The sequence below is a fragment of the Oncorhynchus mykiss genome, chromosome 1 (assembly GCF_013265735.2).
Source record: "Oncorhynchus mykiss isolate Arlee chromosome 1, USDA_OmykA_1.1, whole genome shotgun sequence".
Lineage (NCBI taxonomy): Eukaryota > Metazoa > Chordata > Actinopteri > Salmoniformes > Salmonidae > Oncorhynchus > Oncorhynchus mykiss.
This window is the reverse complement of record NC_048565.1, coordinates 78,000,228-78,026,903: the sequence shown is the minus strand read 5'-3', so window position 1 is coordinate 78,026,903 and position 26,676 is coordinate 78,000,228. Positions and strand designations below refer to the sequence as shown.

The 26,676-nt window shown below is 42.1% G+C and overlaps 1 protein-coding gene across 2 annotated transcripts in view; it reads left to right on the top strand.

Moving 5' to 3' along the window:
- Nucleotides 1–26,676, top strand: part of LOC110529998 (pro-neuregulin-3, membrane-bound isoform-like) — a 384,443-nt gene that overhangs the window by 282,075 nt on the left and 75,692 nt on the right. For both annotated transcript variants that reach the window (XM_036986111.1, XM_036986107.1), the window contains exon 3: nucleotides 21,202–21,275. In XM_036986111.1, the coding sequence (XP_036842006.1) occupies nucleotides 21,202–21,275 (74 nt within the window). The remainder of the gene's footprint in view (nucleotides 1–21,201; nucleotides 21,276–26,676) is intronic.

Here is a 26,676-nt window from a genome sequence, read left to right as displayed (position 1 = left end):
GCATAAACCTGACGTTGTGCTGACATGGCAGCTGTCAAACCTGGGAAGAACCATCAGTGGACACAGCTTGTCTGATTGCATTATCACTACCAGATATTTTCTGTACTTTTTAGAGTCACCTTAATGAACACAGCATCAGCTTAACAGGAGATTCCTGCACTGTCAATGTCCTCTATCACCACCGTTGGACTGTGGAGGGGAATAATGGAGAGGATGCATGGGTGTCACATCCAGACAAGTTGTGTTGGGCTTCTGCCGTTGTGTGCTCCCATCTGTCCTGTACCTGTTTATAGGGCTGTTATCAAGGAAGAGGATGGCAATAAAGCCCAAAACCGAGCACAACCACATCCCTAACCATAAACATAGTTTGACAGGGACAAGGGACATAGGGAGTCTCCTATGCCACATTTTTAGTTGACAGATTCAACTGGCGTAAGCAAAGAAGACAGAGGCGGTTCATTGCGTGACCAAGCCATCATCATTAGTGTCATTGTACTTCCATATAGGCCAATGTATGGCGAGCATGGTTCAGTAAAGCAATGGAAAGTAACAGTGCACAGTGTCCAAGAGATGTTGTGGCCTGCTGCCGTCCTCTATGACCATGTGACCGATGCTGTTGTGCTGCTGTGTAAAGGCAGTGTGCTCAGGCATACACATCATGCAAGGACAGCTCTGTCAAATGCATGTTGTCTGTACTTCACTCTGCAGAGTGGGTAGATATTTTAGAGTCTTGCAGATACTCGTCCCTCCTCCTCCTCTGTCTTTAAGGTAGTGGTTTAGATATATGTGACCGACCGACTCGATTCGGTCTGATGTAGCAAAATTTGAAATTGTGTTTTTTACATTGGATTAAAGTAGAGTCTCTAGAATATGATATATTATACACTACAGTTGAGGACCAATGGGAAAGTAAATCTGCTTTGAAAGATGATAAACCTCATGGCCCTTGAATATTTTGGTAAGCCTACTGGAGAGCTCTTTTTTGTCTACACCCATTCAGCATTGTTCACACCCCTTAGCCCCACCCATTTCTTTAAAGATTCACATGTGAGGTCATGTACTAAACAACAAAAGATTTTCCCCATGAATCTACCTGGCAGTGTGGACATCCCCAGTGAGATGGTTAGGGACTCTGTCTTAACACTGAGCCATAGGCAGCAGCTCTCTTGTTATCAGGTGAAGAACCCCTGAGCCCCCGATGCTAACATACCAGATGGAGCTGCTGCAGCCTGACACTGTTAGGAACAAGAGACAGGCCCCAGATGAGCTGAGAGCTCAGATTTTCTCTCTCTCTCTCTATCTCTCTCTCTCTCTCTCTCTCTCCAATTCAAGGGGCTTTATTGGCATGGGAAACATGTGTTAAAACCTCTTGGTGTTAGGGGGCAGTATTTTTATTTTTGGAAAAAAAACGTTCCCGTTTTAAACGGGATATTTTGTCAGGAAAAGATGCTAGAATATGCATATAATTGACAGCCTTGGATAGGCTGTTTGTGAACAGAGCCCCAGGACCAGCTTGCTTAGGGGACTCTTCTCCAAGTTCATCTCTCTGTAGGTGATGGCTTTGTTATGGAAGGTTTGGGAATCGCTTCCTTTTAGGTGGTTGTAGAATTTAACGGCTATTTTCTGGATTTTGATAATTAGTGGGTATCGGCCTAATTCTGCTCTGCATGCATTATTTGGTGTTCTACGTTGTACACGGAGGATATTTTTGCAGAATTCTGCATGCAGAGTCTCAATTTGGTGTTTGTCCCATTTTGTGAAATCTTGGTTGATGAGCGGACCCCAGACCTCACAACCACAAAGGGCAATGGGCTCTATGACTGATTCAAGAATTTTAAGACAGATCCTAATTGGTATGTTGAATTTTATGTTCCTTTTGATGGCGTAGAATGTCCTTCTTGCCTTGTCTCTCAGATCATTCACAGCTTTGTGGAAGTTACCTGTGGCGCTGATTTTTAGGCCAAGGTATGTATAGTTTTTTGTGTGCTCTAAGGCAACAGTGTCTAGATGGAATTTGTATTTGTGGTCCTGGCGACTGGACCTTTTTTGGAACACCATTATTTTGGTCTTAATGAGATTTACTGTCAGGTTCCAGGTCTGACAGAATATGTGCCGAAGATCTAGGTGCTGCTGTGTAGGCCCTCCTTGGTTGGTGACAGAAGCACCAGATCATCAGCAAACAGAAGACATTTGACTTCGGATTCTAGTAGGGTGAGACCGGGTGCTGCAGACTTTTCTATTGCCCGCGCCAATTTGTTGATATATATGTTGAAGACGGTGGGGCTTAAGTTGCATCCCTGTCTCACCCCACGACCCTGTGTGAAGAAATGTGTGTGTTTTTTGCCAATTTTAACTGCACACTTGTTGTTTGTGTACATGGACTTTATAATGTCATATGTTTTACCCCCTATGCCACTTTCCATCAATTTGTATAGCAGACCCTCATGCCAAATTGAGTCGAAGGCTTTTTTGAAATCAACAAAGCATGAGAAGACTTTGCCTTTGTTTTGGTTTGTTCCGTTGTCAATTAGGGTGTGTAGAGTAAATACATGGTCTGTTGTACGGTAATTTGGTAAAAAGCCAATTTGACATTTGCTCAGTACATTGTTTTCATTGTGGAAATGTATGAGTCTGCTGTTAATGATAGTGCAGAGGATTTTCCCAAGGTTACTGTTGACGCATATTCCACGGTAGTTATTGGGGTCAAATTTGTCTCCACTTTTGTGGATTGGGGTGATCAGTCCTTGGTTCCAAATATTGGGGAAGATGCCAGAGCTAAGGATGATGTTAAAGAGTTTTAGTATAGCCAATTGGAATTTGTTGTCTGTATATTTGATCATTTCATTAAGGATACCATTGACACCACAGGCCTTTTTGGGTTGGAGGGTTTTTATTTTGTCCTGTAACTCGTTAAAGGTAATTGGAGAATCCAGCGGGTTCTGGTAGTCTTTAATAGTTGATTCTAAGATTTGTATTTGATCATGTATATGTTTTTGCTCTTTATTCTTTGTTATTGAGCCAAAAAGATTGGAGAAGTGGTTTACCTATACATCTCCATTTTGGATAGATAATTCTTCAAGTTGTTGTTTGTTTAGTGTTTTCCAATTTTCCCAGAAGTCTATGAGTCTATGGATTCTTCAATTACATTCTTCAATTACTCTCTCTCTCTCTCTCTCTCTCTCTCTCTCTCTCTCTCTCTCTCTCTCTCTCTCTCTCTCTCTCTCTCTCTCTCTCTCTCTCTCTCTCTCTCCTATTCAATTCAGTTCAATTCAAAGGGATTTCTTGGCATGGGAAACGTATGTTTACATTGCCAAAGCAAGTCAAATAGATAATAAACAAAAGTGTAATAAACAATAAAAAATTAACATTACACTTACAAAGGTTCCAAAGGAATAGAGACATTTCAAATGTCATATTATGGCTACAGTGTTGTATTAATGCAAAAAGAAATATGAGAAATATGTGTCTCTAATATGGTCATACATTTGGCAGGAGGTTAGGAAGTTTCCACCTCATTTTGTGTGTACATAGCCTATCTTCTCTTGAGAGCCAGGTCTGCCTGGGTCAGTCACAGTGGTCAGGTATTCTGCATTCTAATTTGCTTTATTTTTTGTTAATTCTTTCCAATGTGTCAAGTAATTATCTTTATGTTTTCTCATGATTTGGTTGGGTCTAATTGTGTTGCTGTGCTGGGGCTCTGTGTGGTCTGTTTGTGAAGAACAAAGCTCCAGGACCAGCTTGCTTAGGGGACTCTTCTCCAGGTTCATTTCTCTGTAGTTGATGGCTTTGTTATAATAGGTTTGGGAATCGCTTCCTTTTAGGTGGTTGCAGGATTTAACTTGGATTTTGATAATTAGCAGGTATCGGCCTTATTTGATTAAAGTATTTTTTGCCAGATCCTAATTGCCAGATGTCGAATTTGATGTTTGTTTTGATGGCTTATAAGGCTCTTCTTGCCTTGTTGCTCAGATCGTTCACAGCTTTGTGGAAGTTACCTGTGGCGCTAATGTTAAGGCTGAGGTAGGTATAGTTTTTTGTGTGCTCTAGGGCAACGGCGTCTAGACTGAATTTGTATTTTTGGTCCTGGCAACTGGACCTGTTGGAACACCATTATTTTGTCTTACTGAGATTTACTGTCAGGGCCCAGGTCTGACAGAATCTGTGTAGAAGATCTAGGTGCTGCTGTAGGCCCTCCTTGGTTGGGAACAGAAGCACAAGATCTCCAGCAAACATTGGTCATTTTATCTAAGATTCTAGTAGGGTGAGTCCTGGTGCTGCAGACTGTTCTAGTGCCCTCGCCAATTTGTTGATTTATATGTTGAAGAGTGTGGGGCTTAAACTGCATCCCTGTCTCACATCCCTGTTTTTTGCCTATTTTAACCGCACACTTGTTGTTTGTATACATGGATGTTATAATGTTGAATGTTTTTCCCCCAACACGGCTTTCCATCAATTTTTATAGCAGACCCTCATGCCAAATTGAGTCAATAGCTTTTTTGAAATCGACAAAGCATGAGAAGACTTTGCCTTTGTTTTGGTTGGTTTGTTTGTCAATTAGAGTGTGCAGGGTGAATATGTGGTCGTTCGCACAGGAATTTGGTGAAAAGACAATTTGACATTTACTCAGTACATTGTTTTCACTGAGGAAATGTAAAAGTCTGCTGTTAACAATAAGGCAGAGGATTTTCCCAAGGTTGCTGTTGATGCATGTCCAACTTTATTTACATGGGAAACATATGTTAAAACAAGTGAAGTAGATAATATACAAAAGTGAAATAAACAATGATATCTCCTCATCATGGTGACAAATGCGAGCCTGGTGCTTTCTGGCAAAATGGACTGGCCTAATTAACACAGTAATGACGCTGCAACGTTGAGTCATCTCACCTGTATAATGAACACTTGTTGCGTAAATCCCTCTCTCCCTATCTCTTTATCTCTCTCTCTCTACTTCTCATCTCCTTATCTCTCCCTTTATCCCCCCCCCCCTCTCTCTCTCTCTCTCTCTCTCTCGTTCTCTAATTCTCCCCCTCCCCTGTCTCTCTGTACTAATATAAAACAAGCCCAAATTGGAATGAGATATGGAACCACACATTCAGAGCAATGGGGATATCAGACTCTTTCTCTCTCTCTCGTTCTCTCTTTCTCTCTCTGTGTGAACATTAATTGTGCCCGGACACTTTAACATTCCACAGTGTGTCACAGAGACAGAAAATGTAAGTCTAACTAGTGGACACATCTCACAGAACGAGAAGAGGTTCTGTCGACTGGGTTGAACAAAGACTTGGCTGTGTCTGGCCTGTGTTGTCTTTTCCCATCTTATTTCCCGATGAGTTTTCAGGCATTATTTTAAAGTGGAGTCTTAGATCTATTTTTTTTTTTTTTGCAATTAGAGCCAAGCATGGACCCGGTCCCGCGGCGAGGAACAACTCCTGTGTAAATGTCTTCTTGTGATGAACTAATTATTTCCTCTCTTCTTCCTCATCATGAATAAGGATGCAAACAAGAGTTTAGAAAAGTTTCACAATGTTTTTATGGGGGCTGACAGTGTCCTGTTTGCTAAAGTTTCATAATGCAAATGCTAGTGCTATATGTAATAACAATTGCCAGAATGACTAAAACTATTTTATTGCAGCTCTGCTGCTCTTTGAGGCTGACTGAATGCCCATCAAATTAAAACTAGCCTACATTATTGACCAAATGTGCTCTTATGGAGGATACTGCACCAAAGCACAGATAGCTAAGGCAATTATTGGTTAGGGTAAACTCAATTTGACTGTATCTTGTTTTTCTAATTTACATGATTTAATATGAGTCATCACATTAGCCACATGCTTCTTCAACACAAAGACACTTTCAGTGGAAGAATTAGCTCAGATTAAAGAAATCACATTGTCTCACAAGCCGCTCAACATAAAGCTAATTTGTGTGGCTCTCTGTTCAAAGCCATTGATCTGAAACGTTGTGGTTCAGTTTCTTGTTACATGCATCTCTTGAAAGAAATAAAAAATAAAATAATTAAGTTTCAACCAACAATAAAATGTCTGTGCAATTTATACACTCCACTGATTGGTTGTTACAAAGCGTGGCAAAAACACATTTTAATTCCTTTTAATTCATGACACAGTCATGCACAGCATAGGGATAGCAAACCATGTCTGACTTGCTTTCACAAGCATCCCCTTGATACCCATCAGGGGGAGGGAGAGTTGTAAATGATTCAAGTGGTTTAGCCGACACTGTGATTTTAAGTACGTTTAAAAGTGCATCTTGTGACTGAAATGTGCTGTCCCCTGAGAAGGCAGGTCTTTGTGAATGTGATTTTAAATTTTTTTTAATCTGCTTTACGTTTTGCATGAATGTGTATGCAGTTTCTCAAGTTTCCACTAGGGACGTTTTACACTGCAGCTGCAGCCTTCATGGGCACAGGAGATATTTTGGGTTTTCTGTGGCCTAAGCATGTGTCTGTTATGCTATTAAGAACCACTGTGGCCTGGAAGAGAATATGTTCTTAAGTGGTCTATCAGAAGAAGACACGCTTTCTCTATAGATCCAGGATTCTCTGAAGGTTTCTTCTAGGATTTTATAGCCACTGTCACCTTTGTGACAACTGTATTATATACTGTATATACACTATCGGTCAAAAGTTTTATAACAACAACTCATTCAAGGGTTTTTCTTTATTTTGACTATTTTCTACATTGTAGAATAATAGTGAAGACATCAAAACTATGAAATAACACATACGGAATCATATAGTAACCCAAAGTGTTAAACAAATCTAAATACATTTTAATTTGAGATTCTTCAAATAGCCACCCGTTGCCTTGATGACAGCTTAGTGCACTCTTGGTATTCTCTCAACCAGCTTCCCCTAGAATGCTTTTCCAACAGTCTTGAAGGAGTTCCCAGATATGCTGAGCACTTGTTGGCTGCTTTTCCTTCACTCTATGGTCCAACTCGACCCAAACCATTTCAATTTGTTGAGATTGGGTGATTGTTGAGGCCAGGTCATCTGATGCAGCACCCTATCCCTCTCTTTCTTGGTCAAATAGCCCTTACACAGCCTGGAGATGTGTTGGGTCATTGTCCTGTTGAAAAAATCACAGACTGTGTCACAAGCAAAGCACCCCCACACCATAACACCTCCTCGGAAATACACATGCAGAGATCATCCGTCCTCCTCCATGATTTACGAAGGGAAATACACATGCAGAGATCATCCGTTCACCCACAAATTCACCCTCAAATTTGGACTCCAGACCAATGGACAAATTTCCACCGGTCTAATGTCTATTGCTCGTGTTTCTTGGCCCAAGCAAGTCTCTTCTTATTATTGGTGTCCTATAGTAGTGGCTTCATGGCAGAAATTCAACTATGAAGGCCTGATTCACACACTCTCCTCTGAACAGTTGATGTTGAGATGTGTCTTGAGATGTTACTTGAACTCTGTGAAGCATTTATTTGGACTGCAATTTCTGAGGTTCGTAACTCTAATGAACACATCCTCTGCAGCAGAGGTAACTCTGGGTCTTCCAATCCTGTGACATTCCTCATGAGAGCTAGTTTCATCATAGAGCTTGATGGTTTTTGCGACTAAACTTGAAGAAACTTTCAAAGTTCTTTACATTTTCCGCATTGACATGTATTAAGTTAACGATAGACTGTCATTTCTCTTTGCTTATTTGAGCTGTTCTTTCCATAATATAGACTTGGTCTTTTACCACAAAGGACTATCTTCTGTATAACCCCCCCCCCCCCCCCCCCCCCCCCACCACCACCTTGTCACAACGCAACTGCTTGTCTAAAACGCATTAAGAAGGAAAGAAATCCAACAATTTACTTTTTTAAGAAGAAACACCTGTTAATTGAAATACAGTCCAGATTAGTAAATGGTTGAGATAATGCCTGGAAGCTGGTTGAGAGAATGCCAAGAGTGTGCAAAGCTGTTATCAAGGCAAAGCGTGACTATTTGAAGAATCTCAAATATAAAATATCTTTTGATTTGTTTAAAAAAAAATTGGTTACTACATGATTCATTGTGTTATTTCATAGTTTTGATTTCTTCACTACTATTCTACAATGTTGAAAATAGTCAAAATAAAAACCCTGATGAGTATGATTAGATGAGTAGGTGTTCTAAAACTTTTGACCAGTAGTGTTTCTATATTTTATTGTTGTTGTAATTGTACCCAATTATTCTCCCCACTTTCGTGATATCCAATTGGTAGTTACGATCTTGTCTTATTGCTATAACTCCTCAAGGGGCTCAGGAGAGGCGAAGGTCGAGATGTGCATCCTCCGAAACATGCCCCTTCAAGCCACACTGCTTCTTAACACACTGCTCGGTTTACCCGGAAGCCAGCCGCACCAATGTGTCAAATGAAAAACCATTAGGCTGATGACTGAGGTCAGCTTGCTGTTTTATGGCCTGCCACAAGGTGTCGCTAGAGCGCAATGAGCCAAAGAAAGCCCCCTGGCCATACCCTCCCCTAACCCGCACAGCACTGGGACAATTGTGTGCCCCACTGTGGGGCTCCCAGTCATGGCTGGAGCGAACCCCAGGCTGTAGTGCCGCCACAGCACTGCAACGCACTGCCTTAGACTGCGATGCACTGCCTTAGACCGCTGCGCCACTCGGGAGGCCCAACTGCATTATACTAAGGGTCTGCTAGATAATGTCTAGGAGCAGGAGAGGTGAAACGTGATTTGGTCTAGTCCACTTCAGACAGAGACTTTAAGCTTGTTGCACGTCTCCTCCAAAGATAAGACACAAATTAATCCAGTCAGGTCGCAGAACAAAATGAAAAAAACACAGAAAATGAAATCAAAGTAAGTTAAAAAGGATGGGAATATTAAGCACAAAGATAAGATGTCTAGTGATAAGGTGTTAATATGCAGGAGAGAAGGAGAGAGAATGAAGGAGAGATAAGGGCTGAATGTATAATCTGTACTTTAATTGCATTTTAACCTCAGAATGGGATTCATGCTTGAGCTATACCACTGTAATCATACAGCTTCTAATAATCATCTCCAGTAGTGGCACTTGTTGGGTACTTCCTGCATTTATAGAGCACGTTCAATATTTCCTCTCACCATTGGAAAGGCAAAAGTCTTTCTGATAGGGACATAGGAGTTATAATCTTGGTGTACCACTTTTTCCTCCTCATTGCTAGATGCGTAGGACTGTCTGCTTCCATGCTGAGCCTTTGGGTTACAGAGAGGAATGGAGAGGTCGGGTTCACCCGGGGGTTGAACAGGGAACATCAGCAAAGTCATGCCATCTTTTATTTTCAGGTCTGCTAGCAGCGACTTGTGAATTATTGAGTACATTTCCTCCCAGTTGAAAGGCTACGGAGGTGCAGGTTGTACAGAAAGACTGGGGCTGAGAGTGAGACAGGGCTCACCTTCGCTAGGCTGCCATGTATACAAATTTCACTTGGCATATTTTATTTAAACCACAAAGACACGGTTAGCAAACAGGAAAAAGGGCCAACGTGAGGTAGAAAATGAATGTGCATTGGGACCGGCGGCATACAAATGGATTGGTCTCAAATGGTCTCACCTTAATGCAGTGGTTGTCAACCCTGGTCCTGGGGACACAAAGGGCTGCACATGTTTGTTTTTGCCCTAGCACTACACACCTGATTGAAATCATTAAAGCCTTTTGATGAGTTGTTGATTTGAATCAGGTGTGTAGTGCTAGGGTAAAAACTCAAATGTGCACCCCTTTGTTTCCCCAGGACCAGGGTTGAGAACCAGTCCCTTAATGGACCTGGTTATCAGGTGCATTGTTTTGAATATGATTTCTCACCTGTGAATCCAGGTGTTTATGAGGGACTCATTTGGACAACAGACTGATCAAATTAATTTAGAGATGATCTTCTCTGTTATCTATAAATTTGAGGATTTGAATACGGAATGAATAATGTGTCTGAGGAAAAAATACAATGTAATTTAATCAAACAATTGTCTGGAAGAGGCAATGTCTAGAACTTAGTGAAATTGATTGGTGCAGTATCAAACGTCTGTTTTCAACAGTACCATGGTACTGGTTGTTCACATTGGGTACTGAAGACTCTCAGTAACCCAAGATGTGACATCTTCTCACAGCTAAACAGGAGGTTGAGTAGGATCTCACCTTACTCCCTCTCTTTTATCACCTGACTGGTGGTGATTCTGTAAGAGCTGTGTGATGAGGGGGCCGTGGAAATTTTTGTTGGTGTGATGGTTGCACTTGCCTCCGCCAATACTATTAGAAAAAAAGGATTCCAAAATTTGGTTATTTGGTTGTTCCCATAGGATAACCCTTTTTGGTTCTAGGTAGAACCCTTTTGGTTTCCATGTAGAACTGTCTGTGGAAAGGGTTCTACCTGTATCCAAAAGGTTTCTGCCTGGAACCTAAAATGGTTCTACAAAGGATTATCCTATAGGGACTGACAAATAACCTGTTAAGGTTCTAAATCGCTCTTTTTTTTCCAAGAGTGTAGCAAAGCCCAACGCGCTGAGGTACTCACCTTGTTAGCCTATCTCCCTTCTTCTCATTCTGGTCTTGTCTGGCTCCCACCCTGTCGTGACTGAAACATAGCATCCCAGATGCATTTCAATCACTCTGTCTGGGAAATATGAAAAGAGACTCTCTTTTGACTCTGATAAGCAGTAATCGAAGACAAATGACATTCCTTGATTATTATTAAAAAGAAAAGTGTCTATGTCATTGAAGGAAGATGTGATCAGTTAAGGCCTCATTTGAAATAAATTGTATTTGATTGGCTGAAGGTGTGATTAAAAACAAGTCCTTGCCATACTCTGGAGTATTATACAATACAGTCATTGGATACATTATACCAAAGAGAATATTGAGCAGTGTATGGAAAGAAACTTGTTGGTTCTTTTTTTTCTCATCTGCTTTTCATTTCTCTATATATGTTTTCAGCTTGTTAGTATTACCAATTATTGGACAAACATAGCCTGTTATTGTATGAAGCTATGGTTGACAATTTAAACAAATGCAACTCCCTGCCCGATACTCAATGTTTCTACTCTTTTCTCGTCTCACACTCTATTTCTCATCTGTCTGTCAATAAAATAATTTCTAAATATTAAAGGACAGTGACTTTCCATTCCCTGCTCTCATATACACTGAGTGTACAAAACATTAGGAACACCTTTTTAATATTGAGTTGCAGCCCTTTTGCCCTCACAACAGACTCAATTCGTCAGGGCATGGACGTCAGGGCATGGACGTCAGGGCGTTCCACAGGAATGCTGGCCCATGTTGACTCCAATGCTTCCCACAGTTGTGTCAAGTTGGCTGGATGTCCTTTGGGTGATGGACCACTCTTGATACACACAGGAAACCGTTGAGAGTGAAAACCCCAGCAGCGTTGCAGTTCTTGACACACTCAAACGGCGTGCCTTGCACCTACTACCATACACCATTCAAAGGCACTTAAATATTTTGTCTTGCCCATTAACCCTCTGGAGGGCAGACATACACTATCCATGTTTCAGTTGTCTTAAGGCTTAGACATCCTTCTTTAACCTGTCTCCTCCCCTTCATCTACTCTGATTGACATGGATTTAACAAGTGACATCAATAAGGGATCATAGCTTTCACCTGGATTCACCTGATCAGCCTGTCATGGAAAGTGTATGTTTTGTACACTCAGTGTATGAGTGCCAGCAAACCCTCATCTAACTACAAACACAAAGACTACCACATACAGATGTAGGATCTTCATTTGATCACTCTTTTGTTGCTCAGAATTTTATATTAACAGTACTGCACTTTCCATGTAGCCTACTTTTGGCCAGTTTATAGCCTATCCACCAATCAAGCAACATTATGGACTAGGTGTTGCAGTGACAATATAGGTCAAATTAAGATCCTACATCTGTTCAGTAAGAGACACAGATACAGTGCCTTGCAAAAGTATTCACCCCCTTGGAGTTTTTCCTATTTTGTTTCATTACAACCTGTAATTTAAGTAGATTTTCTTGTTTGAATTTCATGTAATAGACATACACAAAATAGTCCAAATTGGTGAAGTGAAATGAAAAAAATAACTTGTTTCAAATTTTTTTTTTTTTATCGTATTTTTCTTTAAAGTGGTGCGTGCATATGTATTCAGCCCCTTTGCTATGAAGCCCCTAAATAAGATCTGGTGCGTCCAATTACCTTCAGAAGTCACATAATTAGTTAAATATAGTCCACCTTTGTGTAATCTAAGTGTCACATGATCTCAGTATATATACACCTGTTCTGAAAGGCCCCAGAGTCTGCAACACCGCTAAGCAAGGGGCACCACCAAGCAAGCTACACTATGAAGACCAAGGAGCTCTCCAAACAGGTCAGGGACAAAGTTGTGGAGAAATACAGATCAGGGTATGGTTACAAAAAAATATCTGAAACTTTGAACATCCCACGGCGCACCATTAAATCCATTATTAAAATTTGAAAGAATATCTGCTCTTGGGGGCGCCAGGCGCTTGGGGGCGCCAGGCTGCCCTGCATCACTCACTCCTATCATCTATTACGCACACCTGCCGTCCCTCGTCATGCGCATCAGCGATATTGGACTCTCCTGGACTCACTCATCATCTGTTTATTTCCTCCCCTATATTTGTCAGTTTCCTTGCTCTGTTTCCTGCTGATGCAATGATTGTCTTTTGTTTGTGTTACCTGTTTGCTGACGCTGTCTCTTTCCATGTCCGTTATTTATTAAATGTTTTACTCCCCTGTACCTGCTTCGTCTCTCCAGCGTCATCCACGTGACAGAATGCAGCAGCCAACCACAATGAAGCATTGGGGAGTACTGCCGTTCCGGTTGGTATGATGGCATCGGCTCTGGGTCACCACCAACGGAACTGGGGTTGTCAGGCTTCCGCGCCCTAGCTGGCTCGAGATGTTTCCTTGCCCTGGTTGGCTCGGATGGCGCCCATCCCACATCGGGCCTCATCCAGATCGTCAGTTCTTGTTCGCCCAGCTGGTCCAGGAGTTTCTTTTGTTTGTTTTTTGTTTTGTTGGTGACGTCGGGGTGGATTCTGCCGCTGATGGAACCGGGGATGCCAATGCCAGCCCGTCGGGCTTTCAAGCCCTGGCTGGCTCGAGAGGTTTCCTTGACTCGGTTGGCTCGGCGGCTTCCCATCCCACGTCACACTCCACCGGATCTTCGGGCTCCCTCTCTGCACGGGGATCAACAGGCGTCTTGCCTCAGCCGGATCGTCGGGGGTACAGTCACCTCTGCTCCCGCTCTCGCTTGAGGGCACTTGAGGGTGCCAAGCTGCCCTGCATCACTCACTCCTATCATCTATTACGAACACACCTGCCTTCCCTCATCATGCGCATCAGCGATATTGGACTCTCCTGGACTCACTCATCATCTGTTTATTTCCACCCCTATATTTGTCAGTTCCCTTGCTCTGTTCCCCGATGCTGCATTGATTGTCTTTTGTTTGTGTTACCTGTTTGCTGACGCTGTTTCTGTCTTGTTCCATGTCCGTTATTTATTAAATGTTTTACTCCCTGTACCTGCTTTGTCTCTCCAACGTCATCCACGTGACAGTGGCACCACAGCAAACCTACCAAGAGAGGGTCGCCCACCAAAGATCACAGTCCAGGCAAGGAGGCCATTAATCAGAGAGGCAACAAAGACACCAAAGAAAACCCTGAAGGAGCTACAAAGCTCCACAGCGGAGATTGGTCAGTCCATAGGACCATTTTAAGTCATTCACTCCACAGAGCTGGGCTTTACAGAAGAGTGGCAACAAAAAAAACATTGCTTAAAGAAAATAATAAGCAAACACATTTGATGTTCACCAAAAAGCATGTGGGAGACTCCCCAAACATATGGAAGAAGGTACTCTGGTCAGATGACTTAAAGATTGCTGTACACCAGCGGAACCCATCCAACTTGAAGGAGCTGTAGCAGTTTTGCCTTGAAGAATGAGCAAAAATCCCAGTGGCTAGATGTGCCAAGCTTATAGAGACATACCCCAAGAGACTTGTAGCTCTAAAATGTAGGCTTTTGACCATCAAGGAAAACGCTATGTTTGGAGCTAACCCAACACCTCTCATCACCCCGAGAACACCATCCCCACAGTGAGGCAAGGTGGTGGCATCCTCCCCACAGCATGATGCTGCCACCACCTTGCCTCACTGTGGGGATGTTTTTCATCAGCAGGGACTGGGAAACTGGTCAGAATTGAAGGAATGATGGATGGCGCTAAATACAGGGAAATTCTTGAGGGAAACCTGTTTCAGTCTTCCAGAGATTTGAGACTGGGACGAAGGTTCACCTTCCAGCAGGACAATGACCCTAAGCATACTGGTAAAGCAACACTCAAGTGGTTTAAGGGGAAACAGTTAAATGTATTGGAATGGCCTAGTAAAAGCCCAGAGCTCAATCTAATTGAGAATATGTGGTATGACTTAAAGATTGCTGTACACCAGCGGAACCCATACAACTTGAAGGAGCTGTAGCAGTTTTGCCTTGAAGAATGAGCAAAAATCCCAGTGGCTAGATGTGCCAAGCTTATAGAGACATACCCCAAGAGACTTGTAGCTGTAATTGCTGCAAAAGGTGACTCTACAAAGTATTGACTTTGGGGGGGGGGGGGGGTGAATAGTTATGCACGCTCAAGTTTTCCTGTTTTTTTTGTCTTATTTCTTGTTTGTTTCACGATAACAAATATTTCTCAGTAGGCATGTTGTGTAAATCAAATGATACAACCCCCCCCCCCCCCCCCCCCCCCCCAAAAGCAAGTTTAATTCCAGGTTGTAAGGCAACAAAATAGGAAAAATGCCAAGGGGGGTGAGTACTTTTGCAAGACACTGTATACCTATTTTCAGAGAGTGCTGTACTTATCTGAGCCCATTCTGAACCATTTTGAGAGAAGGAGAAACTATAGTAGCTTTAAAGTGTGTAATGCTGTCCGGGCCAGGGCTAGATGGATACTCCAGAGTGTAGGGAGCGTAAGGGCCATGCCGCTTGTGAGTGGCGCTCGCTCTTGTCATCCCTGTGTAGGTGTCAAGCTGCCCCGTTTAGCCTGATCTGATGGCTTGCTCTGCTCTTGAGAAAATGGCTCTCTGAGAGTCCTTCTTCAGCTCGAGCTGTTCCAGCAGGTCTCCTAACCTGAGAGTTCAGGGGGGCTGAATGCTAGCTGTGTGGCTACCCTCATGCTGGGTCAAGCCCACTTGGTCACGCGGTATGAGGTTTTGTGAAGCAGTTAAGAGGACAGTGTCAAGACAATATATCCATTGTCCACTTTGCCCAGAATGCCATTTTATGCTCAGAAAATGGGTTGCAATCTGGTAGGATAATATAATGATTGAAAAGTCATGTCACAGTTGTAGAAATGGATTGCTGTGCCCCATCTTTACATAGACCTTAATACTTGACTCGGGGCAGTTGCTGCACATTCGACTGTAGACCAAAAGGCCAGACAGTAACATGAGGGTAAATTGTTTTTATCTTGTGTAGTTTGGGCACAATAATTGCTTTTTCAAAATGTCAAATGTTCTATATCTGTTGTTAAATCAAGAGACTTGATAAATGTTCATTATAAAGGCACACAAAACTAGAATAGCACTTAAACAATCCAGAGGAAGAATTATTGACAAAAATACAGAGCATAGAGCACATGAGTTGTCAGCCAGTGAGCGGTGCTTTCTCTCTCTTGCGCGCTTGATCTCTCTCTCTCTCTTTCCTCTCTCTTCCCTCTTTCTTTCCTCTCTCTTTCCTCTCTCTCTCAAACACACTCTCAAACACAATAGGCGGTCTCTCCTCCAGATGCTTCAGTTTAGGAAATATGACATGTGTATGAGGGGGCAGTACTTGTGCGCTACAGTGTAAACATTACTAAGGCAGGTTTGATTGAATCTGATGGCTAGGGACAGATCTTCGTATCCTGTATCTGTTACTATGTTAAGCTAACTCTGTGTAATAGGATTATCTCCTTTCGCCAGTGTTCAAAGTTTACACCTCTCAGCCCCCTGGGATTATACCACCTCAGTCTAATGAAAGGCCCCCTGTCTACCACAGCACAAAATGCTCAAATGCTAAACATGCTAATGTTCTTTTCACCAGATCAAATTTAAGGCAGTTACCTTATATTTCCCAACGTCCACCATTTCATAATTGAAATAATCTAGAAGAGTACCAATCCAAAGTGCTGTTGTGCAAATCCAACTCCAAATTATTATAAGGATTTCTATCTGTAAAAGGCTATATCATAATGGTAGATTAGGCTATGATATAATACCATAATGTCCTACCATTTTAAAGTTTGTCTCTAAAGTCATAAAAATATATTAACAACAAGAAATGATACACTGTCAATTCAATGTAGTATGATAGTACAGTAGACTAAAGTATATTGTTTCACACTACACAAAATAGTTCTTCTGAACTTTTCCATTAGAATGTGACTGGCGGTGCTAACTGAGTCTGTTGATGCCCTGCACATGTTGTGATGTGTGTCCCCACATCCTCAGATGAACCTGAGGCCTTATATTTATATCTATCTCCTGCCTACAGAGCTTTGTGCATCAGGCTCCATTGGTTAGTGAGATATACACCTCGTTCTACAACCCCCCCTCCCATGTTTGTTCCTGCTAATTAATGACTGTGGCGCTAATTAAAACCAGAGCAGCTTTCAATACCTTCTGCCTCCTTCAGAGAAATATCACATTTCCTTTTACTTGTCCCAGAGACTAATGAACATTCTGGTGCAGGTTTTCAGGCGAGAAACACAGTGGCAGGAAACTGCGCCAAGTGGGATTGGGAGAGAGTGTGTCGTCATAACCAGAGGGCAACATGAGAGAGACACAGGAAGGAGACAGGCCTGCCATGAGAATTGTGTGACTGAATATGTAATGATTGCCAAGGAAAAACACATGTACTGTACGCACATAATATGCAAAAAATATAATATATTCACATGCATTTCCCATTATACCATGGGAAAGAAGTACAAATGAATGCAATGAGCGTACACAAATATACACTATATGGCCAAGTATCTGGACACTTGTTCAGAACATCTCATTCCAAAATCCTGGGCATTAATATGGAGTTGATCTCCCCTTTGCTGCTATAACAGCCTCCACTAGATATTGGAACATTGCTGCTGGGACTTGCTTCCATTCAGCCACAAGAGCATTAGTGAGGTCGGACACTGATGTTGGGCAATCAGGCTTGGCTCGCAGTCGGCGTTTCAATTCATCCCAAAGGTGTTCGATGGGGTTCAGGTCAGGGCTCTGTGTAGGCCAGTCAAGTTCTTCCACACCGATCGATCCCGACAAACCATTTCTGTATGAATCTTGCTTTGTGCACTGCTGAAACAGGAAAAGGCCTTCCCCAAACTGTTGCCAAGTTCAAATCAAATCAAATCGTATTAGTCACATGCGCCGAATACAACAGGACCTTAACGTGAAATGCCTACAAGCCCTTAACCAACAATGCAGTTTTAAGAAAATAGAGTTAAGAAAATATTTACTAAAGTAAAAAATAATAACATTCATAAATAAAAAGTAACACAATAAAATAACAATAATGAGAGGCTATATGTGCGGGGGAATCACAGAATCAATTAAAATGTTATTGTGTGCTGTAGCCTTAAAATGTCCCTTCACTGGAACTAAGGGGCCTAGCCGAACCATTAAAAACAGCCCTAGAACATTATTCCTCATCCACAAAACTTTACAGTTGGCACCATGCATTGGGGCCGGTAGTGTTCTCCTGGCATTCGCCAAACCCAGATTCATCCGTCGGACTGCCAGATGGTAAAGTGGGATTCATCACTCCAGAGAACGAGTTTCCACTGCTCCAGAGTCCAATCGCGGCAAGTTTTACACCACTTCAGCCGACCCTTAGCATTGCGCATGGTGATCTTAGGCTGGTTTCTGCTACTCGGCCATGGAAACCCATTTCATGAAGCTCCCGACGAACAGTTCTTGTCCTGCAGTTGCTCGGTTGCAACACTCTGTAGTGAGTGTTGCAACCGAGAACAGAAGATTTCTACGTGCTACGCACTCGCCGGTCCAGTTCTGTGAGCTTGTGTGGCCTACCACTTCGCGGCTGTGCTGTTGTTGCTCCTAGTCATTTCCACTTCACAATAACAGCACTTACATTTGACCAGTGCAGCAGGGCAGAAATTTGAGGAACTGACTTGTTGGAATGGAGGCATCCTATGACGGTGCCACATTGAAAGTCACTGAGTTCTTCAGAACGGGCCATTCCACTGCCAATGTTTGTCTATGGAGATTGCATGGCTGCGTGCTCGGTTTTATATACCTGTCAGCAACGGGTGTGGCTGAAATAGCCGAATCCACAAATTTGAACAGGTGTCCAGAAAGTGTATGATGTAGTCGAAGGACACCGATTATTGTAAACATTCTCATGCGTTCACCGGAGAAAGCAATGATGCAGTTTGGTACTGAGTCTTGATTAACCTGCTTGCTAAGCAACCCGCAGGGCCCATTTGAAACACACTGCAGTTTTATTGTGTTTCTCTCAAGGAATCGGAGTGAACGCACAATGATTTGAATGATAACATGTTCGATCTGTCACAGCCAAGAGCACCGTGATGTGTGTGTGTGTGTGTGCATGCGTGCGTGCGTGAGTGAGTGTCCACATACATGTGTATGAAGACTTAATCCTTCTCTCTCTCTCTCTCTCCCTCTCTCTCTCTCTCTCTCTCTCTCTCCTCTTTACCATCCCCTGGTTTCTTCAGACAATTTAATCACAACATCTCTCTTTCTGTCCCCTTTACCATTCCCTGGCTTCTTCAGACCATTAACGTCTCTCTCTCTCTCATTCCTCTTTACCATCTCCTGGTTTCTTCAGACCATTAACGTCTCTCTCTCTCTCACTCCTCTTTACCATCTCCTGGTTTCTTCAGACCATTAACGTCTCTCTCTCTCTCATTCCTATTTACCATCTCCTGGTTTCTTCAGACCATTAACGTCTCTCTCTCTCTCACTCCTCTTTACCATCTCCTGGTTTCTTCAGACCATTAACGTCTCTCTCTCTCGCACTCCTCTTTACCATCTCCTGGTTTCTTCAGACCATTAACGTCTCTCTCTCTCTCACTCCTCTTTACCATCTCCTGGTTTCTTCAGACCATTAACGTCTCTCTCTCTCACTCCTCTTTACCATCTCCTGGTTTCTTCAGACCATTAACGTCTCTCTCTCTCACTCCTCTTTACCATCTCCTGGTTTCTTCAGACCATTAACGTCTCTCTCTCTCACTCCTCTTTACCATCTCCTGGTTTCTTCAGATCATTTAATAACAGATTATCTCTCCCTCCTCTTTACCATCCCCTGGTTTCTTCTGACAATTTAATCACAGTCTCTCTCTCTGTCCTCTACAATTCCCTGGTTTCTTCAGACCATTTAATCACAAAGTCTCTCTCTCTGTCCTCTTTACAATCCCCTGGTTTCTTCAGACAATTTAATCACAATGTCTCTCTCTCTCTCTTTTCTCTTTACAATCCCCTGGTTTCTTCAGACAATTTAATCACAATGTCTCTCTCTCTCTCTTTTCTCTTTACCATCGCCTGGTTTCTTCAGACCATTAACGTCTCTCTCTCTTTTCTCTTTACCATCGCCTGGTTTCTTCAGACCATTTAATCACAATGTCTCTCTCTCTCTCTTTTCTCTTTACCATCGCCTGGTTTCTTCAGACCATTTAATCACAAAGTCTCTCTCTCTTTTCTCTTTACCATCGCCTGGTTTCTTCAGACCATTAACGTCTCTCTCTCTTTTCTCTTTACCATCGCCTGGTTTCTTCAGACAATTTAATCACAATGTCTCTCTCTCTCTCTCTTTTCTCTTTACCATCGCCTGGTTTCTTCAGACCATTTAATCACAACGTCTTACTGCCTTTTGCTTATCCAGTTCCTCCTAATGGCCTCCAGTTCTTCCTTACCGCCACCACGAAAACTACATTATTTTAATGATCTGCTTCTCTTCCAATTTGTGCAACGAGGGGGGCCTCTTCATGAAGTTTTACGATAGTCAGGGTCGCCGACATCGACTGTCAGAGAAACTGCTAATTTACAAAGAGATTCCAGAGAATTAAAAATACATTCGTTAAAAGTCACCGGTTTGAAAGTTTCTTGTCATGTTCTCTGAACCCGGTAGGAAGGGACTTTCTGATTAGGGACAGCTATCCATCAGTAAGTGGATTGAGAATATAAACATGCTCCTTCCATCTGGCTCCTGGAGTATGGGAAATGTTTAATGCTGAACAAATGTGACTCATATAATAAATGTTATCGGGCCGCAACCCTGACTTACTTTACATTTAGCTTTAAAGAAATATTAATGAATTGAGCATTACTGAGTCATGGCGTGGGCACAATTTTCCAGCAAAGCTCATACCTATCAATGCATGAGTTTCATGCATGAATATGTGTAAAAAAGCAGGTCTGCCTAATGATTGAAAATGAAGCTTTAGCACTTAAAACCCCTAGACAAAAGAAGCTGTGTTTAAACAAGCTCTGAGCCTTTGGAGGACAGTTCAAGTCTTAATACATTATGTCAAACCTAGCCCTGGTGTAAGCCTCTTAGCATTGTATGCCGTTTCTGGTCTTGTATACCTGTCAGCAACGGGTGTGGCTGAAATAGTCGAATCCACAAATTTTAACGGGTGTCCTGTATTATACAGTCAAAGGACACCGATTCTTGTTCACATTCTCATGCGTTCACCGGAGAAAGCAATGATGCTGTTTGGTATTGAGTCTTGATTAACCTGCTTGCTAAGAAACCTGCATGGACCATTTGAAACACATAACATGTTTCTGTGCTCTGTGTGGAAAGGTCATATATGAATGCTGTGTGTGCTTCAGTGGTTGGTCCTGAGGACAGGGTTCTATAGTATGTTCCTAACTGTCTGGCACAGGGATTAGGGCTGAGAGCTTCTGAGTAGTCAAAGAGCAAGAGAGAAAGAGAGAAAGAGTGAGCAAATAGAGAAGGAAGAGATTGATTCCATGCATATTTCCTTTGTGATGCTCCTGACACAGATAAAATAAGTGAACATAAGTGAACATTAATTTTATCGTGAAACAGGATATTCTATTGCCAGTCATGTACCCTAGCCACTAACCACTTTTTTGCACACATTTCTCAATGTTCTAAACCTGCTTCACCCCAAGTTCCCAATGTGTTGACTGAAATGTATTTTTATTCACAGGTGTAGAGAAGGCTACCAGGGTATACGCTGCGACCAGTTCCTGCCCAAGACCGACTCCATCTTATCTGATCCAAGTAAGAACATTTCCTTAATCCTCCAATTAGAACTAAACTGAACCTCCAGAAATAGTGACTTTTATTGCAGCCCATTGTTTCTGTGATTCAGGTCTACATTTATATTAAAGCTTTTACTTGAAGTGATTTCAGATTGGCTAAACATGAACATCACAGGGCATTGTCTGTTCTCAATTATCAAGAGAGCACAGCCTGTGCTATATTTGAAAAGTCCCATCAGTAATCTTTCTCAGTTTGATGGCCCTGACTACATGTACAGCACGTCTGCTATAATAGAAACACTGATGGGTCCCCACTGATGCTCTACAGAAGATATGCTCATTTATAAACTGGGTCGTTCGAGCCCTGAATGCTGATTGGCTGACAACCGTGGTAGATCAGACCATATACCAAGGGTATGACAAAATATTTATTTTTACTGCTCTAATTACATTGGTAGCCAGTTTCTAATAGCAATAAGGCACCTCGGGGGTTTGTGGTAAATGGCCAATATACCACGGCTGTGTCCAGGCACTCCACGATGCGTCGTACGTATAAGAACAGCCCTTAGCCGTGGTATATTGGCCATATACCACACCCCCTTGTGCCATATTGCTTAATTATGCCATGACTAGGAAAAAAATACACAAATAAAATAATTTCATTGCCAGTTTCTGAAGAATCTGTCTCTAACTGTGAATGGTCTCTCTATTCATCACACCTAAACTCCCCCTACAGAACATATTAGGTAGGCTAGTGCAATCCTATCGAAGCAGATATTTCCTGCCTTTATGATAAAGTGATCAAATGCCTTCTGTAAGCTCCACCCTCACCATTGAGTCGACCAATTACATAATTTCTGCCTTCGGGGCAGAGCTGCCTCCAGAACAAGATTAATGAGGAAAAACGCTAACCTGCATAACAGAGAAGCAAAGGAAAAAGGTCCTTGAAAAATCTTCCTTCTTAATAGCTGTCTATTTCCTTTCATTAGTCTGTGCACAGTGTGTGGGTGTGTGTACTGTACAGTGAGATACAAGGAAAGTTCAGAAACATTTTGAAAGGAACTTATATGTTTCTTTCATTGGAGTATGTCTGCTAAGGTCATACTGCCTCTCACAATACCAGGCCCAGTGATGCCTTGGCTCTTCCACTAACCTCAGTGATACAGCCTAGTAGCCTCAGCACCAACATGAAAAAGTACTACAGTTTACTATAAAACATTACAGTACATACTACAGAATTCTGTACTAAACTATAGTATAGTTTAGAATACTATACTATACACTGCAGTATACCTTGATCATGTGGGCTGCAGATAGTCTAGTGGTTAAGAGCGTTGGGCCAGTAACCAAGAGGTTGCTGATTCAAATCCCTGAGCTAACTAGGTGAAAAATCTGTCAATGTGCCCTTGAGCAACTCACTTAGTGCTCCTATAAGTCACTCTGAATAAGAGCGTCTGCTAAATGACTAAAATGTAATGTGTGGTACTTACTATAGAATGTTGTAGTATACTTTAGAATAATATATTGTATACTTCAGACCGCAAAAACACTACAGTAATTACTATTTGAATTTACATCCATTACGATCCCCCATATCCCAATTTGTGCCACCCATAAGAGAGAAACCTACATGCCAAGTATTGACCATATATTGTGTTCCCAACCGCTTCCTAAATACTGTATGTTCAGACCTCAGTCCTACCTACCAACAGGTGATGGAAAATTTGCTCTGTGCAGCTGCACGTTGATAAATAGTACCACTATCATCAAGAACAGGTAGACAGGTTGACTACACAATCTGCTTCCTGCTGACTAGAGAGACACGAGATCTGTATCTGTAAAAAAAAAAATAGCCCACTTTAAATCTTAGTTTCTTAACCCCATCAAACATGACGGCCTGAGTTATGTCCCTAAGATAAACATGAAACCATGAACAGACATCAGAGCTCAGGCCTATCGAGGACAACTTGTTCAATAAAATATCATGATCAACAGTATCAAAAGCTTTTGACAGGTCCACAAACAAAGCTGCACATTTCATTTTAATGTCTAAAGTATTGACAAGATAAACTAAGTGGTTGCTGTAATAGTGCTACGCCCAGGCCTAAACCCTGATTGGTTTACATTCAAAATACATTTCTCAGATAAAAAGAGCAAAGTTGTACATTTACTAAGGATGGATTCATGAATCTTAGCTAGACAAGGAAGCCTTGAAATGGAGCGATTGTAAAGGATCTCATCCTCCTCTGAGGAGGAGTAGCGAGAAGGATCGGAGGACCAAAACGCAGCGTGGTAAGTGTCCATAATTTAATGAAGCCAAAATGAACACTGAACAAAAACAATAAGCAACAAACGAACAGTCCCGTAAGGTGAATGACAAACACTAAACAGGAAATAAACACCTACGAAACCCAGGTGGGAAAAGGCTACCTAAGTATGATTCTCAATCAGAGACAACTAACGACACCTGCCTCTGATTGAGAACCATACTAGGCCGAACACAAAAACCAACATAGAAAAACAAACATAGACTGCCCACCCCAACTCACGCCCTGACCATACTAAAACAAAGACAAAACAAAGGAACTAAGGTCAGAACGTGAGAGCGATAATTATTAAGATCACTACTGTCCCCTCTCTTATGGAGTGGCAGCACAAGAGCTGATTTCCATTATTATTATTATTTTTTCTGATAAAGATGCTGAGTAAAACATGTGGGTTATTGAGCCGACAATGATGGGCACTGCACACTTAACCCTTAAGAGTCCAAGCCCTGTCTAACCTGGGGGAGGGGTTCTACTAAGCTATATGGTACAGTATTGTTCTAAGAAGGTCATACCAATAATAATTTTACTATTTGTTTTTTACATTTTAAGACCCCTTGAATTACATTTTAGAGGGGGCCTTTCTGTAATTGCATTACAAATGCATTGCATAACAGATTCACTACTTGGTACAACAGATAGCCCCCACCCCCCCAAAATAAATGTATTTAAATGCTTATTTTTGCACTAAATTCTCCATATACACTTCCATTAATTCTTTCAACTGGTATGTGATTTGGGTGGGCATCCTAGAGCAAAACATCCTAGAGTCTCACCTTTCCACAGAGGGGTCATACTAGTGTGCAGCCCGAACCGTTCGGACACTACAGATGATTTTGTAAGGAGACGGATTTTCGGGATGTCTCATGGTCTGACAAACACCGCTTTAGCTCTGTCACCTTTCACTGCAGATGCGGAAGTGCGACGTAGGCGGATGGGGGAAATTGAGACGCATCCATTGCAAAAAAAAACAGACATCTCTAGCTTAAAATTAAGGATTTCCATGGGGGCGCGGACATACAGTAGACCTTAGTGTAACAGTATAACTTTGGACCGTCCCCTCGCCCATACCCGGGCGCGAACCAGGGACCCTCTGCACACATCAACAACAGTCACCCTCGAAGCATCGTTACCCATCACTCCACAAAAGTCGCGGTTCTTGCAGAGCAAGGGGAACTACTACTTCAAGGTCTCAGAGCAAGTGACGTCACTGATTGAAACGCTATTTAGCGCGCACCGCTAACTAAGCTAGCCGTTTCACATCCGTTACATTAGGATAGGGCAAACCGCAATCCAATTGGTCGGCCCCTTCGGATTTCTAGTTGTCTATTGCTAGTAACGCATTCAGAACTTGCTTTTCTGTAAATGGCCTAATAGAAAGGCTTTGACTATTATTTATCTGATCATTCAGCAAGTTTCCCCTATCAACATCCGGCCCAAAATAATTGTGAATAGAATTAGAAGTTCTTTAAAAGAGATAGCCCGCTGAAATAAAATGGTGATTAAATGCATTAATGATGGCGTTTCTTTCAGAATGAGGCCTGTGTCTGAAGGAATTTCTTGAGACAGTGTGTCATGTATTGTCATGTTGTGTCTTTCTGTCCTTTCCTTTCACCCTGTCTCCCTCTGCTGGTCGTCTTAGGTTACCTTTTCTCCCCCGCTTTCCCCCAGCTGTTCCTTGTCTCCTCTTGACTACCTCGTCACCCCTTCTCCCACCTGTTCCCCTTTTCCCTCTGATTAGTCCCCTATATCTCTCTCTGTTTTTGTTCCTGTCCTTGTCGGATTCTTGTTTGTTGTGTTTCATGCCTGAGCCAGACTATCGTCATGTTTGCTGTAACCTTGTCCTGTCCTGTCGGAATCTGCCGGTCTATCTGAGCCTACCACAGTTTGGTTATTAAAGAAGCTCTGTTTAAGTTAGTTCGCTTTTGGGTCCTCATTCACTCACCATAACACAGTGAAGAGGAATAACCTTTCAGGGATTTCACAGTTTTCCAGAATTTTGTCAGGTTCCCAGCCTTTCTGGTTTGTCTTACACAATGATTCTTCAGTTGCTTAAAGCTTGTGCTTAAAGCCTGTGTTCCCAGCCTTGACACAGGCATCATCTCTTTTATGAATGACTTCTGATCATTCCGGAGTGTACCAGGCATTCGATCTACCTTTAACCCATACTTTTTTGAAGGGAGCATGATTAGCCACAATGGTATTGAAGACATCTGCAAAAAGGTTGAAAGATAAATCAGTTTCAGGGATAATTGAAATACAGTCAACAACAACGACCCGAGCCACTGCCTGTTCACCCCGCTATCATCCAGAAGGCGAGGTCAGTACAGGTGCATCAAAGCGGGGACCGACTGAAAAACAGCTTCTATCTCAAGGCCATCAGACTGTTAAACAGCCATCACTAACATTGAGTGGCTGCTGCCAACATAGTGACTCATCTCGAGCCACTTTAATAATGAAAAAATTGCCACTTTAAACAATGCCACTTTATAAAATGTTTACATACCCTACATTACTCATCTCATATGTATACACTGTACTCTATACCATCTACTGCATCTTGCCTATGCCGTTCGGCCATCGCTCATTCATATATTTTTATCTACATATTCTTATTCATTCCTTTACACTTGTGTGTATAAGGTAGTTGTTGTGAAATTGTTAGGTTATATTACTTGTTAGATATTACTGCATGGTCGGAACTAGAAGCACAAGCATTTCGCTACACTCGCATTAACATCTGCTAACCATGTGTATGTGACAAATCAAATTTGTTTTGATTTGATTTGATCACTAAAATAAAGACCATGTAAAAAAAGCCAGTTCACTGAAGTGTTTTAAGTTCCTTTCTGTGATGACACGAGGGTTAGATTTTTGTATTCTCACAAAGAACTTGTCACTAAAATACATTTGAAAAAATAAAAGTCATGTAACAAAAAAAAAAAAAAAACAGTTCAGTAATATCTTAGGTGAAGACACCAGTAGAAACAATTTTCTCTGCTGTATTCATTAAAATAAGATCAATCAGATGACTTGTAGACAAAGTCGAGGAGTGAAGTCGGAGGAAGTGCATCTGCAACAGCCAAACGTCAGACA